The following is an 18,590-nucleotide window of genomic DNA, read 5'->3' as shown; positions in this document are numbered from 1 at the left end:
GTGCTAATATCTTGGTACCGCGAAGTCAAATAAGTCAAGTGACTGATTTAGTGACTATAAACAGATAGTTAAAAGGTTTGTAGCCATGAATATAAACGCCCATAACTGAAACACAACAGTACGGTAAAAAAGAAAAAAGATCGGGAACTCGCGTTAGTTCCTGCAGACCTGGTTAAGAATAAACTAGTTTGTACACCCGAATAGTGTAAACTTCTTCTCTCGATCTTTACACCCTTTAAAGGGTAACCATACTTTCGTATATCGAACAGTTCCACTACCCCAAAAAATGAAGAATAAATTAACAATCGTAACACAACAACATTATATACACTATGTACATTTGTTAAGTCTTTATGTGTTTTTACAAGAGTGTTTACAGGTTTTATTTTAACTTTTACATGGGAAATTTAAAGTTTGTTTAAGACTTTAAAAAATGCAAAGTTAGAATTGTAATGATTTTTAAATTGAGCAGTTATTTATATATGAATGTAGGACAGAAAGTCACAGGACAAAAAGTCACGGACAAAAAGTCACAGGACAAAAAGTCACAATTCATTTTTTCTGATTATTTTCTTTCAATAAAAAACACTTATTTCTACAAAAATATTTTTGTATTTCTCTTTAACTATTGTATATAACCAAAGATTATCAAATAATTGTTAAAAAAAACAAAAAGTCAAAGTGACTTGGCACTTAAATGGCTTCATGGTGCCAAGAAAAACATCTTTTGCATGATTAAAATTAAATAAATCTTAATTCTTCAAGTATAATGACACATTTCCTAAACTTTAATATGAATATATGTATTTAAAAGTAAATATTTCAAGATATATTCGTATATATTAAAACAATTGTCAATAAATTATTTGTGACTTTTTGTCCTGTGACTTTTTGTCCTATCAAATTTGTGACTTTATGTCCTGTGACTTTTTGTACTGTGACTTTCTGTCCGTTTACCTTATATATATATATACATTTTGATCTATATTTAATGTGATAACATTTACAGATTAGGTCGCATATCCACTTTTTAGCTAATTTATAAAATGAAAAAAACAAATTATTTGTGGTCTTGAAAATGCTAGCCATTTACTTATTCTAGAGAACAAAATTCAAATTCAAATTCTTTATTAACTTTGAGCCTTACGACTCATCAGTATAATCAAGTACATGTACAGTGTATACATATGGCATATTACAAACAATATGTATAATAAACAATAGGTGACGTCAGAAGTTTCATCAATACAAAATATCTTTTATTACAATAAACTGTTTCTTAATTTAAAAGAGAAATGTATAAACTTTCCCAAGTTACAAAGCTGTTTTGTGTTTTCACCTGACAATAATTCTATTAATTTAAAAGTTGATGGCCTAGACCAGTAATATTTTTTTATATATTTTTTTCGCAAATCATTATATCTACTATATTGAAGGATAAAATGAAATTCATCCTCTATTACTCCTAAATCACAAAAAATACAATTTCTTTCATTTCTATTAGTACCAACATAACGTCCAGTTTCAAAACAAAGGTTATGTGAAGACAAACGAATCCTTGTTATACATTTACGAAAAAGTACAGGAATGCATTTCTGTAAATAAAATTGCAAACATAATAATTTTTTTTTATCCAAGTACTATGAACGTGAATATTATTTAAAAAAATATATCTATAATGTGGTCATGATAAGTTTCTGTTACAAAACTTTGAATTTTTCGAAAAACTAAGGATTTTCTAAACCCAGGCATAGATTACCATTCCCTATTTATTAATATTAATAAATCATTTATTAATATTAAACATTATTTTTTAATATTAATAAATCGAATATTTAATATTAATAAATATTTTTTAATATTAAAAAATAGTCATTTTTTAATATTAATAAATAGGTTTTATTTTCTAATATTAAAAAATCATTATTTAATATTAAATATTCGATTTATTAATATTAAAAAATAATATTTAATATTAAAAAATAGATCCTATTTATTAATATTAAATATTCTTTTTTTAATATTAATAAATCATTTTTTAATATTAAAAAATCATTTTCTAATATTAATAAATGGTCTTATTTTTTAATATTAAAAAATGAATATTTAATATTAAATATTCAGGTTGATTTTTTAATATTAAAAAATGATTTTTAAATATTAATAAATACGTCACCTATGTCAGAGTTGTTTGTGTGCTTTGATATACGGTGAATATACGTTATTGCATGCTTGTAGCTGATATTGATCAATTGAAAGAAAAATTGACAAGAAAAATGGCGCGCGAAATTCAGACTGGCAGTAAAAGTGACTTGTTAAAGATATTTCAGGATTTTGATAGCCTTTCCACTCAAATTAACATTCCAGTGGAAGAAGTAGATCTTCTTTTGAGAGACGCTAATAGAAAATATGTTGAAGTTAAGCCGCAATTAGACAACCCCACTGCTGAACGTATGACTGTGTTACTGGATGAGATGTCGAAAGCAGCAGAATCGTTACGATCATCCACATCTACAGTTCCCTATCGTGCAGAAAGACCTAAATCAGGTATGTGTTTTAGTGATTTTAAAGAACTAATTATTCGTGTTATTAGATCAAACAGCTTTACATGGCTGTTTTACCCATTACAGGGCGGAAGGCACTCACTCGTCCGGTGTAGAAAAGGCGTCCCAGAAAAAAAAATTAAAATAGCCTTGCCAGACGTCATAATTATTTGGACTAGTATGGTACCTGCCAACTTTTCAAAATGCCCAAATGAGGTCGGTGTTACTTGCATTGACTGACTTGAGTTATCCTTGATACATTCATAATTATAAATTAATTGAAAACAAAACTTCGAATTTTTGAAAAAAAACTAAGGCTACTTCATGAATAGATTACCTTAGCCGTATGCTTTCGAGACGCGACGGCCATACTTCCATGACGACCCTAGGATGTGTCGGCCATGGGACATATCGGCCATACATTGTAAGACGTATCGTCCACACTTTTAATTTTTTTTTATTGAGTTTATTACATAAAATATAATACTAAAAATAAGTATTTGTTCATAATAATAACATAAATATGATTGTGTAATACTTTTTTTCTGTACAGAAGATTTTATTTATTCTTGCTTTGTTCATTGTGTTGAATTGTGTTGAATACTATTTGTTGACAATTTAAATGTTCTCATTTTTGTGCATTTGTTGATGGATAATTGTATTATGGGCAATCATACCAATATACTCTAGCACAAGAAACAAAAAGATGATATTTTTTTTTAATATATTTTATTTATTCATTCAGTCATACAGATAAACAAATAAACACCAAACATATAAACCTTCTTCATACATACAACATACACAAACCATTCATATATACATTTCGTTCATACATGTAGGACATTCATCTTATATACATTTTTTAAATTAACATTCTCGTACGTTTTCTCTCTTATGCTCGTGTCACTCATTCATTTATTCCACTACATACACATGTCTCCCAATATTCAAACATTTATATTCACACTCACACATATAACCTATATCATAAAGCACTAAAATACATAAACATGCAGTTATAAAAAGTCACAACATAAACATGCAGTTATAAAAGTCACAACTGAAACAAAAGCACTAAAACATACCAAAATGCACTATATTACGATCATGAACTCATTAAAGTTACTATTTTAACAAAGCACTAGTATACACATAATAAGCACAATCAATATGTTCATCAAGTCACTACAATTAACACTTAATCAGACTCGTAGTCGGAATCTTCAGAGTCGGACTCTGGGAGGTTCTCTGGTTGAGGAACAGGTGGTGCATACAGATGGCCTACGGAACGGAGAAAGTCGGATGTACGGATACTGTCTTCCTCGTACTGGTCCCACATTGAAGTTAGACGACCTTGAAGCTGCTTGTATGTGTCTCGTTGGTATCGGCTGAGCTGCTGTTCACTTACATGCTGCTGTGTGATGGACACGGTCTTGGCTTCCTGTTGGAAGGCTAGCACAATCTTGTAGAAATGGAGGTGGTTGTGGGCAGCCTTGCCATTGAAATGCCTATGCCACCCTAAAAAAAACACAATAATTAATAAAAATTTGAATAAAAACGAAACAATTTTAATGGGTCTAGTGACATTTATAAATAAATAAACACAATAAATAAACACAATAGATACCAAAAATTTAAATAAAAGCGAAATATGTTTTTAATGTGTAAAGTTATTTTAATTTCTCATTGGTGCTTGTTGAAAGTTACGGGAATTGTTGTCTCATCTTCTTATTTTGATTTTATTATTAACTATAAAATATATTACTAAGAATTAATACCTTCTACATCATTGTTTGTCCTCACTGAGAGCCGATGGACAGACCACTGTTGAACAGTCCAGACTGTGTTGTTGAACCAGGTACGTTGAATGTATGTCATCAGCTGCTTGATCTGTGGTGAGGCTGTTGCAGTGGTTTGAAGCATCTCAGTAAAAGCTGGTCTGATGTGGTCAGATGGCAGGTATGGCAGAGCAAGTAACTTCCTGAAAAAGAGGTGGACACTCTTCTTGGAGTCATAGGCGGTCTTCAACCCCAACTTAGCAACCTTCCGCATGACTGCTTGGCACCAGTGGAATGAACATCCCTTTATCTCGGCTGTAGGAAAGACGGTCTTGATGGCTGACCAGGCTGCTGTAAATTTAAATGACACATTGTTAATACATAATAAAATTATATGATGAAGAGATTTTATAATAAATAAAATTTTACACTTATACCACCTTTTTGTTTTGAATGATTGAAAAGGAATTGTGAAAGGAAATACAAATGTAATGTCAGCCATGTAGTTGTCTCATTGGCACTCATACCACATCTTCCTTTATATATCTATATTTAAATTCATTGGCGTTTATATCACATTTTGTTGTATTGTAGTATACTATGTTTTATATAGAACATACCTGACTCAAAGTCCAGACAGAAGGCTTGCACACGTAGGTTTGGTACTACCTGCTTCAGTCTTTCGAAAACCTAAAAATTAAGAATAGTAAATTTAACTTCGTGTTACATATACATGATATATATATAAATGAATTGTTATTTAAATGTTAAAAGTAATATTTATAATTTAGAAATCTTGTAACATTCACGTGAACAGTTTACTGCATTGTTCCTAAAGATTGTCTTATAATAAACAAATGATAAACTTTTACTAGTAAGATTTTTGGACTCCACCGGCTCATTGACAACCATACCACATCTTAGTTATAAAAATAATGATTTCATAATCAACTTACTGCTTTGTAGTCTCTCTTCCTTTTGCGTGACATCAGCACAAACACTAGAGGAACCTGCTTGATGGAATCTTCTTTCTGCAAAAAGGCGTGTACAGTGAAGAGCTGTGTGAAAGGTTTGCGTACAACCTTGAAGGTGCCGTCTAGGTACCACCGTCTAGCTTTCTGTAGGATCTGTTGCTGTGTAGGTGTGGAAAACATGACATGTCGTGCAGTGTCAACTGTCAGGTCGCCTACTAAAAAGTTGTCACAGGCTAGGTACTCTCTGTCAATCTGAAAAATGATAGAGATATTTAGATTTATGACGAAATATAAATATATTTTCAATATGGCATACTGACAATTTTATAACAAGTTACAAATAATTTTTAATTAAATCAGCCAACTAAATTAATTTCTATGTAATTTTTGTAACTTGTGGAGAGTTGTCTCATTTGTTATCATACCACATCTTCTTTTTTTATAATAATGTTAATGTATTATTCGTAAGTAACAAACTTGCTAAAGTAAATGACTAATTTATATGAATACGATACCTCAAAGTCAATGTCTTTAGGTTCTGCAGGTCTCAATTTCTGGTAAAGTCTGTTGGCAGCTCTGGTGAGGTTGTCTGGCTTTGGAAGGTTAAAGTCGTCTTCGGTAACATGCTCACGCATCTGCTCATCTACAATATCATCGGCTGACTTGTAGGCATGTCTTGATGCTTCTGTTAAAACCTGAAGAGAGTAAAATACACTGTTTTATTATGAGAAAAGAGTAGTTTTTAGGTCTGTAAATGTTCCAAAAAATCCAAGAAGGGTATATATTAAAAGAGTTAATGAATGATAAACTTTAGCATAATATAGCATACAATATAATACATTGAATTTGTCAATTATTATGGGGGAAAAATACTGAAAAGAACTCCATGACAAAGAAAAGCAGTTAAATTCATTAGTATGTCATTGCATAGTATATATTACATAATACACATTTAATGTTATCTAAGTTGGCTCAATTTTTTTAACACAATTAATTTATATGTAAAATGTAAATGTTTTATTACCCCAACTCGTATCTTTGTTCTTTTTGTGATCCCTGGATCACTGGCATGGATGTGGTCTGTTGAACCCAGGACGAAGTTGTGACCTCTCTGCATCACAGTGGCTTTGCACCATACCTTCTTGTTCCGAACACTACACCTCCAATTGACCGTCTTAGAAGTGGATGACTGCAGGAAGAAAAAAATAACATTAATTACATACATTAATTATAAAAGAAAAGAAGTACATTTGGTCTTTGTTAGAGAAATGTTTCATTGACAATCATACCATGTCATCATATTTCTATAAACCAAAAAAAATACATATATATAAATAATTTCTGACATTGGGTCTATAAGTCACTTTCAAAAGCATCAAAAATCATATATAATACATTTCTTTATATCAATTACAATTATACCTTAACTGTATACGAAAACCCGTCACTGCTGACTAGCTTCTTGGCTCTTGTCATTGTACCGTTCTCCACTACCTCGAACGTTACCGGTATGTCTTCTACAAAAGAGTCGGACAGCTCTGGATCTTCAATATCACTGAAAATAATAAAAATTAAATTAGAGATATTATCTTGATGGCTTTAACAGTCTCATCACATACAAACATAAAAAAAGAGATTTAAAACATTTTTTTCACACCTTTATAAGTTGGGTCTATAAGTCACTTTCAAATCATAAAACATAGAAGATCGATTTAGTAAATGTTTAGTTGAATGCATAATAAAATTATAATAAAAAAAAACTGGAAATATTCAGATTGACCATGAAGTAACCTTTTTATAATCATCAATAAATAAAAGTTTTACAATATAAACCAGTTAAAATTATAAAAATACTTCTTTTGCCTGAAAATAACATTATTAACTTTAAAATAATGTATTAATTATAATTACCTCTCAACAACTGGATTTTCTTCTGCTACCTCAAGTGTAATGTCAAAAGAGTGGTCTGGAAGCGTATCATCAAGTGGTTGTGGAGATGCTGGTGGTGGTGATGGTGGTGCTGGATGTGGAGAAGCTGGTGCTGGTGATGGTGGGGGTGATGGTGGTGCTGGTGATGGTGGTGCTTCTAATACTTCTGGAGCCTAAACGACATATGTATAAAAGTCGTGAAACAAAATATAATTGTGTATTTTGCACAAAAGAAAAAGTAAAGAACAAACGTCAAATATAATATTATATTATAAAAAATATTGTCAAAATATATAAATTCACATTAATATTTGTAACATTGTTTGATAATTGGCAATCACATAAACTAATTAAAGGATTAACACCTCCGTAATTTGTTTACTTTGCATTAAACAGAGACACGCGCCCAATGATTGGATTAATATGATTTATGATCGGTCTTTTATAGGTAATCATACATTGTCATAAGTAACGGTTTGAAAACTTTGGCATAACAGCACTTATTCGGACTAATAGTCAACCACAAAAAATGAAATATTTATGTTGAATACATTTTTTCTTCTAATACAAAATAATAAAGAAACGATAAGAAATTAAACTGTCGAACACACAACATTTAAAGAATTAATACAATAACGTATATGTACCTCAACCTCCATATCTTGTGGTATGCGGACACATTCTACACAGTGGAAGATGATGTCGACTTCTTCATTGACCATCAGGCGGTAATCAGTAATTGATATATCTGAAATAACAAAAAATTAAAATATAACATATATTTCTTTACAGTCAAGTAATATTAATACACTGATAAAAAGATTAAAGGCCGTTGTGAGGTGATCTATAGTTGTTAATGTCTGTATCATTTGGACTCTGATGGATAGTTGTCTCATTGGGAATCATACCGCAATCATACCACATCTTCTTAAATTTCCAACTTAATCATTACTTGATTACAGCTGATACCTTGTTTTATATTTCAAAACTTAACTCATTGTTTTAATTATGACAGAAATTAGTCTCCCATTCGGATATAGTCATTAATATTTGTTCATTTCGTTATATTTGCTATACGCAAGATATCAAACAATCATTTAGAAAACAATATGATATTTTAATATTTTATTAGATTAAACACATTCATTTACGTAAACATATAAAGAGTAAACAAATTATATAACAAAAATTAAGATGAAAAATAATGTAAAAACAGTATAATTTATTTAAAAGTTATAATAACCATCTATAAGTATCAAAATAATTCATCTATAACATTTAAAAAAAAAAACAAAAAAAACATGGACGATACGTCTTTACAAAGTATGGCCGTTTCATCTTTTCGGGGTATGGCCGTTTCATCCTATGGCCGTCATGGTAGTATGGCCGTTACGTCTTGCATCGAGCCGTATTTGGCATAACTTTTAGGAATTTTTGGTCCTCAATGCTCTTCAACTTACTACTTTATTTGGCCTTTTAAATTTTTTTTTATTGGAGCGTCACTGATGAGTCTTTTGTAGACGAAACGCGCGTCTGGCGTAAATATAAAATTTTGGTCCTGGTATCTGTGATGAGTTTATTATAGTCCTACAAAAGCATAAAAGGGTCCTTCAAATACATTTTAATGTTGTTATTTTGGCTTATCCATACTTTTACAAGCCATTCATTGTAAAATTAATATAATTTATTGTTTAAAATTGTTGATTAAATTTCCATTCGGGAGCCTCCATGGTGGTATCAGGAGGTACCCCCCCCCCCCCAAAAAAAAGTGACAGTTGGCATTTATTGGGATGGTCCTTAATCTCGAGCAAGGGGTCATTTAATTTTACTGTTTTGTTTTATTTAAGCATGGGAAAATAATTTATATTTAGAACAACTTTTCTCAAAGAGGGGTCCCATAATTTAAAATAATTAGAAGTTGCAAGTCTGTACTGTAGCTCATGACTCGTGTAGACAACAGCTCATTAAAATTGGACCCCTGTTGTGTTCACAGTAACTTATCGCTACACTGACAACAGGTACTGCCTAAATCCATGGTCAGAATTGGTAGATGTGGTATGAGTGCCACTATGAGGACAACTCTCCATCCACGTAACAATTTATAAAAGTAAACCATTATAAATAGGTCATCTTAGATGCATGATTTTTTTTATTAGTTGGTCTTTGGTTTTGAACTTTGTTCAGTAACTGTGAGTCCTCTAAGATCTGTACTACAGAGCTCCAGATAAGAATTCACAAATTGGGGTTTTTACCCACCATTTTTTTTTATGTAATTGGATGATAAAGTTTTTCAATTGCATTATCAATTCCAATTCACTTCTCAAGCAAATATAAAATTGCTTTTTTTCATCAACACAATATTGAATAGTTAGGCATGTTATAATCACATTACATGTATATCAACCCCAGATGTTTTTCCATCTTAAATATGTTTCTTTCTTATGTATATATATATTGCTAGCTATTTTATTGGGTTTATTGACTAACAAGCAAATTTTTGTACGTTTAATTTGTGTCCCGTTTTAAACGTTCTGCCAGTTTTGTATTTTCTCACACAACTTATATAGACTGCAGCTGGTGTCACTAGTTGGACGAGTTGGACAGTAACTAATTCCCTTTATAGATCCCATATGGTAGTTTTTTAAGATACATGTATACCCCAAAACCTTGACCAGGTTGATAGGATGGGTTTATGATGTAGACCACATTCAACTTAAATTTACTAATAATCATGATAATTCTGCATAGTGCCATACTCCAGTCTCCTATCAAATAAATAAATGGCAATGTTATAATGCACTTGCCAATAATTAAGGCAACTATCTTAAGCATACAGAACAATTAGTCCAAAACAAAGAAAGTGTCACGCTGCATTGATATAAAAGAAAACATGATGTGTATCACAATGTGTATTCACTCTACAACTAAAATGAAAAAAATAATATCTAAACTTATACTTGAATGTTTTGGTTTAATATAATTTACATAAATCTGGGTTAAGTTGTCGTTTATTTGACTTTTTGGTTTCCGATGCTTTCCAACTACATATGTCATAATTGATTTGACCTTTCACTTTTTCCAACTGATTTCGTTCTTGACGATACCCCATGTTTATCGTTCTTGCAATGTTCTCGTTAAGGTACGCAAACACGCTCATGTGTTGGATGGACGCCTCCTTAAAACACAAGCTGAGTCCTGTTATCATCATGATTTTCCCTCAGCTATCAAAAAGAAGCTGAAATCATGCTTCTATTCAATATTATTACAGGACATTTACTTTCGTTTTCATTCATTGTATGTTATGATAAATCCCAAACAATTTGAAAAAATATGACAACGTGAGTCATGACAAACGCTAATTGGATAAACGACTAGAAGATCGAAATGTTTTCATAAACAAGTGTACCTATTGAGCAAAGGAAAATTCCGATCAGGGACCCATTTCAGCTACTTGATGCAGGGCTCTATTTATAGAACGAACAGGACATTTCCAATTATAAATATTGTAAAAATAGATTTACGCGATGACTGTAATCAGATAAGGGTAAATAACTTGAACGATGGTGAATAAAAGCATTAAGAACTCATGGTTTTGGCATATAATTGGGTTTTTTAATTATTTGTATTGCGTGATCAAGCAAATACGTAGATTATCTGAAGCTCTGGTACTTGGATATATAAGTTTGTTATTAGGATGTATAAGTACCTGGCCACGTTCACTCTATGTACAAATGTATATCTATTTGTATCCTTCTGATTTAATAGATACATGTAAGCTTTTTCAACTAATTTTTATAGTTGGTTCTTACAAATGTATAATGTTCTGTTAGGCTTATTTAAATTAATCGATAGATTTTCATCCTGCCGTCCCTATGAAATCGTCTTGCTCTGGATTTTGTTTTCATTTTTGTTACTGGTTTCATATCAAATAAAATTTTAAAAATAAAAGCATCCCACCCACCCCATTTTTTTCCAAATTTAAATATGGATGAAAATCTAATTATTTTAGTTGGCCTTACAACACAATGTTAGGGGGATGGTGTGGTCCAGCTACATGCATTATCAGTGTTTACTATATGTACATGTATGTGTCTGTCCCTAGTCAGGAGTCAATGGTTGTTGTTTGCTGCTGTGTTACATATTTCTTTCTTGTTCATTTATTTGTACATTAATATAATTAGCCCATTAGTTTTCTCATTTGAATTGTTTTACTTATGTGATTTCGGGGCATTTTATAGCTGACATTCCCTATTCATTTCTTTTATACAGCAAAATGACCCCTTGTCTGGGGGATAGTCCCTCACTCAGAAAGTTGTTATCAAACTGGCTTAAGTGAGTTGAAGTCCATAATATACATTTTTGTACATGTCTATTTGATTTAAAAAACCCCACATCAGGACAATAAAAGATATGAGTAGGCACCTATTTTCTTGTATTATTCTTGTTTATGGCTTGGCAGTTTAAAAATTTGTGTCTGTAGATCCTAGAAGATGTTCCTCAAATTCATTTACCAGTATTGTTTTAGTGTTCTAAATTCTACAGCTGATTGCATTGAGTGTGTAGGTAAAAGTTATACCTGTGTTTAATTTAGGATGTATAAGTACCTGGCCACGTTCACTCTATGTACAAATGTATATCTATTTGTATCCTTCTGATTTAATAGATACATGTAAGCTTTTTCAACTAATTTTTATAGTTGGTTCTTACAAATGTATAATGTTCTGTTAGGCTTATTTAAATTAATCGATAGATTTTCATCCTGCCGACCCTATGAAATCGTCTTGCTCTGGATTTTGTTTTCATTTTTGTGACTGGTTTCATATCAAATAAAATTTTAAAAATAAAATCATCCCACCCACCCCATTTTTTTCCAAATTTAAATCTGGATGAAAATCTAATTATTTTAGTTGGCCTTACAACACAATGTTAGGGGGATGGTGTGGTCCAGCTACATGCATCATCAGTGTTTACTATATGTACATGTATGTGTCTGTCCCTAGTCAGGAGTCAATGGTTGTTGTTTGCTGCTGTGTTACATATTTCTTTCTTGTTCATTTATTTGTACATTAATATAATTAGCCCATTAGTTTTTTCATTTGATTTGTTTTACTTATGTGATTTCGGGGCATTTTATAGCTGACATTCCCTATTTATTTCTTTTATACAGCAAAATGACCCCTTGTCTGGGGAATAGTCCATCACTCAGAAAGTTGTTATCAAACTGGCTTAAGTGAGTTGAAGTCCATAATATACATTTTTGTACATGTCTATTTGATTTAAAAAACCCCACATCAGGACAATAAAAGATATGAGTAGGCACCTATTTTCTTGTATTATTCTTGTTTATGGCTTGGCAGTTTAAAAATTTGTGTCTGTAGATCTTAGAAGATGTTCCTCAAATTCATTTACCAGTATTGTTTTAGTGTTCTAAATTCTACAGCTGATTGCATTGAGTGTGTAGGTAAAAGTTATACCTGTGTTTAATTTAAGATGTATAAGTACCTGGCCACGTTCACTCTATGTACAAATGTATATCTGTTTGTATCCTTCTGATTTAATAGATACATGTAAGCTTTTTCAACTAATTTTTATAGTTGGTTCTTACAAATGTATAATGTTCTGTTAGGCTTATTTAAATTAATCGATAGATTTTCATCCTGCCGTCCCTATGAAATCGTCTTGCTCTGGATTTTGTTTTCATTTTTGTTACTGGTTTCATATCAAATAAAATTTTAAAAATAAAATCATCCCACCCACCCCATTTTTTTCCAAATTTAAATCTGGATGAAAATCTAATTATTTTAGTTGGCCTTACAACACAATGTTAGGGGGATGGTGTGGTCCAGCTACATGCATCATCAGTGTTTACTATATGTACATGTATGTGTCTGTCCCTAGTCAGGAGTCAATGGTTGTTGTTTGCTGCTGCGTTACATATTTCTTTCTTGTTCATTTATTTGTACATTAATATAATTAGCCCATTAGTTTTCTCATTTGAATTGTTTTACTTATGTGATTTCGGGGCATTTTATAGCTGACATTCCCTATTCATTTCTTTTATACAGCAAAATGACCCCTTGTCTGGGGGATAGTCCCTCACTCAGAAAGTTGTTATCAAACTGGCTTAAGTGAGTTGAAGTCCATAATATACATTTTTGTACATGTCTATTTGATTTAAAAAAACCCACATCAGGACAATAAAAGATATGAGTAGGCACCTATTTTCTTGTATTATTCTTGTTTATGGCTTGGCAGTTTAAAAATTTGTGTCTGTAGATCCTAGAAGATGTTCCTCAAATTCATTTACCAGTATTGTTTTAGTGTTCTAAATTCTACAGCTGATTGCATTGAGTGTGTAGGTAAAAGTTATACCTGTGTTTAATTTAAGATGTATAAGTACCTGGCCACGTTCACTCTATGTACAAATGTATATCTGTTTGTATCCTTCTGATTTAATAGATACATGTAAGCTTTTTCAACTAATTTTTATAGTTGGTTCTTACAAATGTATAATGTTCTGTTAGGCTTATTTAAATTAATCGATAGATTTTCATCCTGCCGTCCCTATGAAATCGTCTTGCTCTGGATTTTGTTTTCATTTTTGTTACTGGTTTCATATCAAATAAAATTTTAAAAATAAAATCATCCCACCCACCCCATTTTTTTCCAAATTTAAATCTGGATGAAAATCTAATTATTTTAGTTGGCCTTACAACACAATGTTAGGGGGATGGTGTGGTCCAGCTACATGCATCATCAGTGTTTACTATATGTACATGTATGTGTCTGTCCCTAGTCAGGAGTCAATGGTTGTTGTTTGCTGCTGCGTTACATATTTCTTTCTTGTTCATTTATTTGTACATTAATATAATTAGCCCATTAGTTTTCTCATTTGAATTGTTTTACTTATGTGATTTCGGGGCATTTTATAGCTGACATTCCCTATTCATTTCTTTTATACAGCAAAATGACCCCTTGTCTGGGGGATAGTCCCTCACTCAGAAAGTTGTTATCAAACTGGCTTAAGTGAGTTGAAGTCCATAATATACATTTTTGTACATGTCTATTTGATTTAAAAAACCCACATCAGGACAATAAAAGATATGAGTATACGTAGGCACCTATTTTTTTGTGTATTATTCTTGTTTATGGCTTGGCAGTTTAAAAATTTGTGTCTGTAGATCTTAGAAGATGTTCCTCAAATTCATTTACCAGTATTGTTTTAGTGTTCTAAATTCTACAGCTGATTGCATTGAGTGTGTAGGTAAAAGTTATACCTTTGTTTAGCTTGCTTGCTAACTGAACCGCCAATGGACCGTGAAGCCATTATTAGGTTAGGTAACTACCCTTCTTTAAGAGTAGGCGTCTTGACAGGTGACCAATCTGTCTATCTGTTGGATTAGGCTTCTTGGAAGGAGGGAAGCATACCTTACCTAACAATGACTTCACGGTTCAGCTAGCAAGCAAGCTAAATAAAGATATTACTTTTACCTACACACTCAATGCATTATCGTCTAAAATATTTACAATTTTCTGACACTTTAATTTGATAACATAAACATGTAAAAAATTATTTTCATTCAAGGTAATCCAGGACGCCCTAAAGTTAGTATTACCAGAGAGGAGTTGGAGTTCATGTACCAGTCCAATTTTACAGGAGCACAAATGGCAGAACATTTTGGTTGCTGTAGGAAAGTAATTTACACTAAACTCAAGGAGCATGGACTGTCCATGGAAAACAGATTCTCCAATTTAACAGAGCAAGATCTAGATGAAGAAGTGAGAGAGTTAAAGGAGTCCCATCCTAATGCAGGATCTCAGGTAAGATATGTATGATGTGAAATTTGATTCATTAGTGGAAAGTCGCATGTTATTAAAACTATATTTTTGAATGTACTAAGTAGATAGAAAACAGAGGATACCAAAAGTTGTTTTGCACAGTTAATTTTAGAATCTAAAAACCAATATAGTTCAAAGTATATGAAATGACATTGAATAAAGATTACTTTTAACTTTTGCTATACAATTATGATACAATGTATGTGTGTTCAGTTTATACACAATTTTACAATCTTGATGCATCTTTGGAATCACAAGTTTTTAAAAACGTTTTTTATGAGTCCAGGACTCATATGGAATCGGCTAAAAGTAGTGAGAACCCTGATACTTTTTGATGTCAACTAATGAATTTCATGATATAAATCATGTATATCTATGATCGAATTTTTGAGAAAAGAAATCTTCAATTACATTTATAATGATATATATTATTATTAAGATGTACCCAAAAAAATCATAAAAAAAGTAAAATAACAACTTGTTATTGTCAAAGTGACAATATGTTATCTATAAATTTCAACAAAATTAAATAAATGAAAAAAGAGAATTTAATGCCTATTTTAATACAATGGTCAGAAAAATAATAGCCTTTGAATGAGGTCAATACAGGATATATCGACCCAATGAAGCCAATTATAATCTTGTAGTCTACACAAAAGGCTATAATTAGGTGTACTGTATTATTATTTAACATATTAACTAGAACAGTGTAGAATGTAAAAAAACATACATGTGTGTATATGTTGACACAAGATTAGAGCACGGTTCTATTTCAAACTCTGCCTTATACCTTTTTTAACAAAAATATTAATGCTGTTTTATTTAATTATTTTTGCATTTACATGTATATGTGGTAGCAGGCATTCTGTTATTCTTACTCTAGTCTGTGTCTATTACTTGAACTTTCTATGCTAGATCAGGATTGAAATTCTTCATGACCAAGTTGTTATTTTCTTAAATTGTAGTAAGATATGATAAATTATAGAAATACAAATGTATATTGCAGATGATACAATGTTACCTCAGAGCAGATGGCCAAGTTATACAACGGCAGCGAGTCAGGGCTAGTTTAAGAAGAGTTGATCCTGATGGAACTAGCGAAAGATGGTCAGCTGCAGTGCATAGAAGAGTTTATAGTGTAGCGACACCAAATACCCTCTGGCATATGGATGGTCATATGAAACTTATTAGGTATACAATGACATAAATGCTTTTGGTCTTAAGGGCTATTTTTGATGGGGAACTGTTTCATTCTCTGGATGTTTATTTGTTTGTTATTAGATTATTAATTATGCACACACAGTAGCGGCGGTGGCCTTAAGTTTTACCCTTATCCTTACATATGTTCCAAAATTGGTTTCCATGGTTTCCATTCTGTGACTTTAGTTTGCATCAACCAAATGTTATGAAAGTAATACCCAATGCTTATTTTTACCAACAAGCACAGATTTAGTTTGAATTTTAGTGACTTCACTTTTACTGTTCTAGAGTTATGCCCCTTAACAAATATTAGAATTGCTGAATTTTTTGTTTCTGTTCTCGAACTTGAGTTTGCTTGATCCAAATTAAATATTATGAAACTTATACACAATGCTTATTACAACAAAACTCAGATCAAGTGCAAAATTTGATACATGATACATGATACATGCAAGCGGGGCATCATTTTTGTCCCATGGATACATTCCCCATGGCCATTTATTGACACATATTTGTGTTCTACTACTTAAAAAGACAATTTGAATTGCATTAGTTGTCCTCATCAAATACAGTTAACAGTCTTAAACCGTGTCTTACTCTTAGACGAATGATAAGAAAAATCACAATTCACATAGTAAGGAATACAGACAAGAAATGATGGCCTCATTTATATTATACAAATACATTGTACTATTTTAAACATACGTTTGTAAATTGTAACAAAAACATGAAATACAGGTAAAAATGATTGATTGTTGGTTGCTTAACGTCCAGTGGCAAATATTTCATGCATATTCAGGACGAGAACAAGTTCACAATAAATACAATAGGTAGGTTGATACGATAGAGGCCATCTGGGATGATGGTCGGGGAAATCTGGACTGCCACTGGAAAATGAGGGTATCTTGGATAGGGACAGAAATTTTGCCTTACAACAGGCCACCTACGGACCCCTCAAAAGAGTTGTTGCAAGGGTTCTTAACGTGCAAAGAGCGTGACAAAACAGGTAAAAACAACTACCACTTATTTATATATCCTGGATTTGGACCGGCACATATAGCATGTATAGGATGTGGTGGTTTTTTATAATTTAAATTGTGATAATACCCACTAACATTTCAGTGTGTGCACTCATGTGCAAATGTATGATTGATGTACATTCAATTACATGCAGATAAACATATGCTTTTTGCAGAAACTCAAAGAAATGTTTTGGTAGTTAAACCATATATAATACATCATGAACAAAGATCTTATTTTCTCTTATTTTATTGTTTACAGATGGGGATTTGTGACCCATGGATGTATTGACTGATACAGCAGGTATATTACCTTTCTCCACTGTGGTACAAATAACACAGCATCGTCCGTTCTTGAACAGTTTGTTAAAGCTTGTACTACACTTGGTGTTCCGTCAAAAGTACGGTCTGACCATGGCGCTGAGAATACAAAGGTAGCATTATTTATGAACCTTATAAGTGGAAGAAGTAGCCATATTACTGGTCGTTCAGTCCACAATCAAAGGATCGAAAGAGTTTGGCGAGATATGCATAAGGAGGTGACGTCAGTTTTTAAAAAAGAGTTTTATGACATGGAAGATTCCCTAGAGGTGCAACTAGATCCTAGTAACAATATACATATATGGGCACTGCAATACGTTTATATCCCTATTTTGAAGGATGAACTTGACAAGTTCCAGAGAGGATGGAATGCCCATGGTTTAATGACAGCTCATCAAAAATCACCACGACAGCTTTGGGTTAGCGGTATGTTGAACAATATGGGGTCCTTACATACAGCACCATCAGAGGTATTTGGAAGAAGTTTAAGTTTAGAAGAGAGACTAGAAAATGGACTAGCCCAATTTGGTGTTTCTCTAGCAGATTTGGAAGTTGAAATTTTAGATTTTAGAGAACACTAACCAACAACAGGTGCAATTAACAGCAGAGCAAAAGACAAATTTAAATACTGAGCTTGAGAGATGTGTTCTGCGTAGAGAGAAGTTTGTGAAGTGTTTATTGACATCATTTGGATATTCACCATACAAATGAATTCTAGTAACAATCAGGATTGTTGTAGTTGATATTTTGATGTTGATGTTGCAATTGTTGGTATTTTAGTGTTAGAAATGTCTGCCAAAATTAAAATATATGTTTGTTTCCCCATCTCCAGATGAAAAACGAGTTTCTAGTCATGCATATAATATAATTAGTGTACATGTATATGATAGTAAAATTGTTTTTCTTTTTCTTTCTTACATAATTGATGTACAAATAATGTATAAAAGTTTTGGGATTAAACAGTGCAGTTAATAGGTACATGTA

General features: G+C 31.8%; 1 protein-coding gene and 1 pseudogene across 2 annotated transcripts; one reads left to right on the top strand and one right to left on the bottom strand.

Annotated features, from left to right (window-relative positions):
• The first annotated feature begins 2,163 nt into the window (after positions 1-2,163).
• On the top strand, positions 2,164-18,187 carry LOC143050919 (uncharacterized; annotated as a pseudogene).
• On the bottom strand, positions 3,737-8,077 carry LOC143052855 (uncharacterized). Of its 2 annotated transcripts, none has more exons than XM_076225992.1 (9): positions 7,875-8,077; positions 7,210-7,400; positions 6,721-6,853; positions 6,323-6,487; positions 5,814-5,993; positions 5,407-5,550; positions 4,945-5,014; positions 4,325-4,675; positions 3,737-4,064 (listed from the first exon to the last, which is right to left on the bottom strand). In XM_076225992.1, exons 1-9 carry the CDS (start codon positions 7,947-7,949, stop codon positions 3,745-3,747), a joined length of 1,629 nt encoding a protein of 542 aa, XP_076082107.1. In that variant the 5' UTR covers positions 7,950-8,077; the 3' UTR covers positions 3,737-3,744. The 2 variants fall into 2 exon arrangements, with proteins under 2 accessions (XP_076082107.1, XP_076082106.1); XM_076225991.1 differs by having other exon boundaries at positions 5,281-5,550; positions 7,875-8,075.
• Positions 18,188-18,590: the final 403 nt, after the last annotated feature.

Source organism: Mytilus galloprovincialis, chromosome 11, assembly GCF_965363235.1.
Source record: "Mytilus galloprovincialis chromosome 11, xbMytGall1.hap1.1, whole genome shotgun sequence".
In the NCBI taxonomy this organism is placed as follows: Eukaryota; Metazoa; Mollusca; class Bivalvia; order Mytilida; family Mytilidae; genus Mytilus; species Mytilus galloprovincialis.
Note: the sequence above shows the minus strand (reverse complement) of the source record. Positions and strands in the feature narration are given on the sequence as shown.

Bases quoted from the DNA above. Each gene is read 5' to 3' on its own strand.
- LOC143052855 (XM_076225991.1), bottom strand. From the start codon at position 7,949: ATGGTCAATGAAGAAGTCGACATCATCTTCCACTGTGTAGAATGTGTC. The intron at 6,488-6,720 runs GTATAATTGTAA...TTCTTCCTGCAG, and splicing joins GGTTTTCGTATACAGTTAAG to TCATCCACTTCTAAGACGGT. The intron at 4,676-4,944 runs GTATGTTCTATA...TTAAATTTACAG, and splicing joins CTGTCTGGACTTTGAGTCAG to CAGCCTGGTCAGCCATCAAG.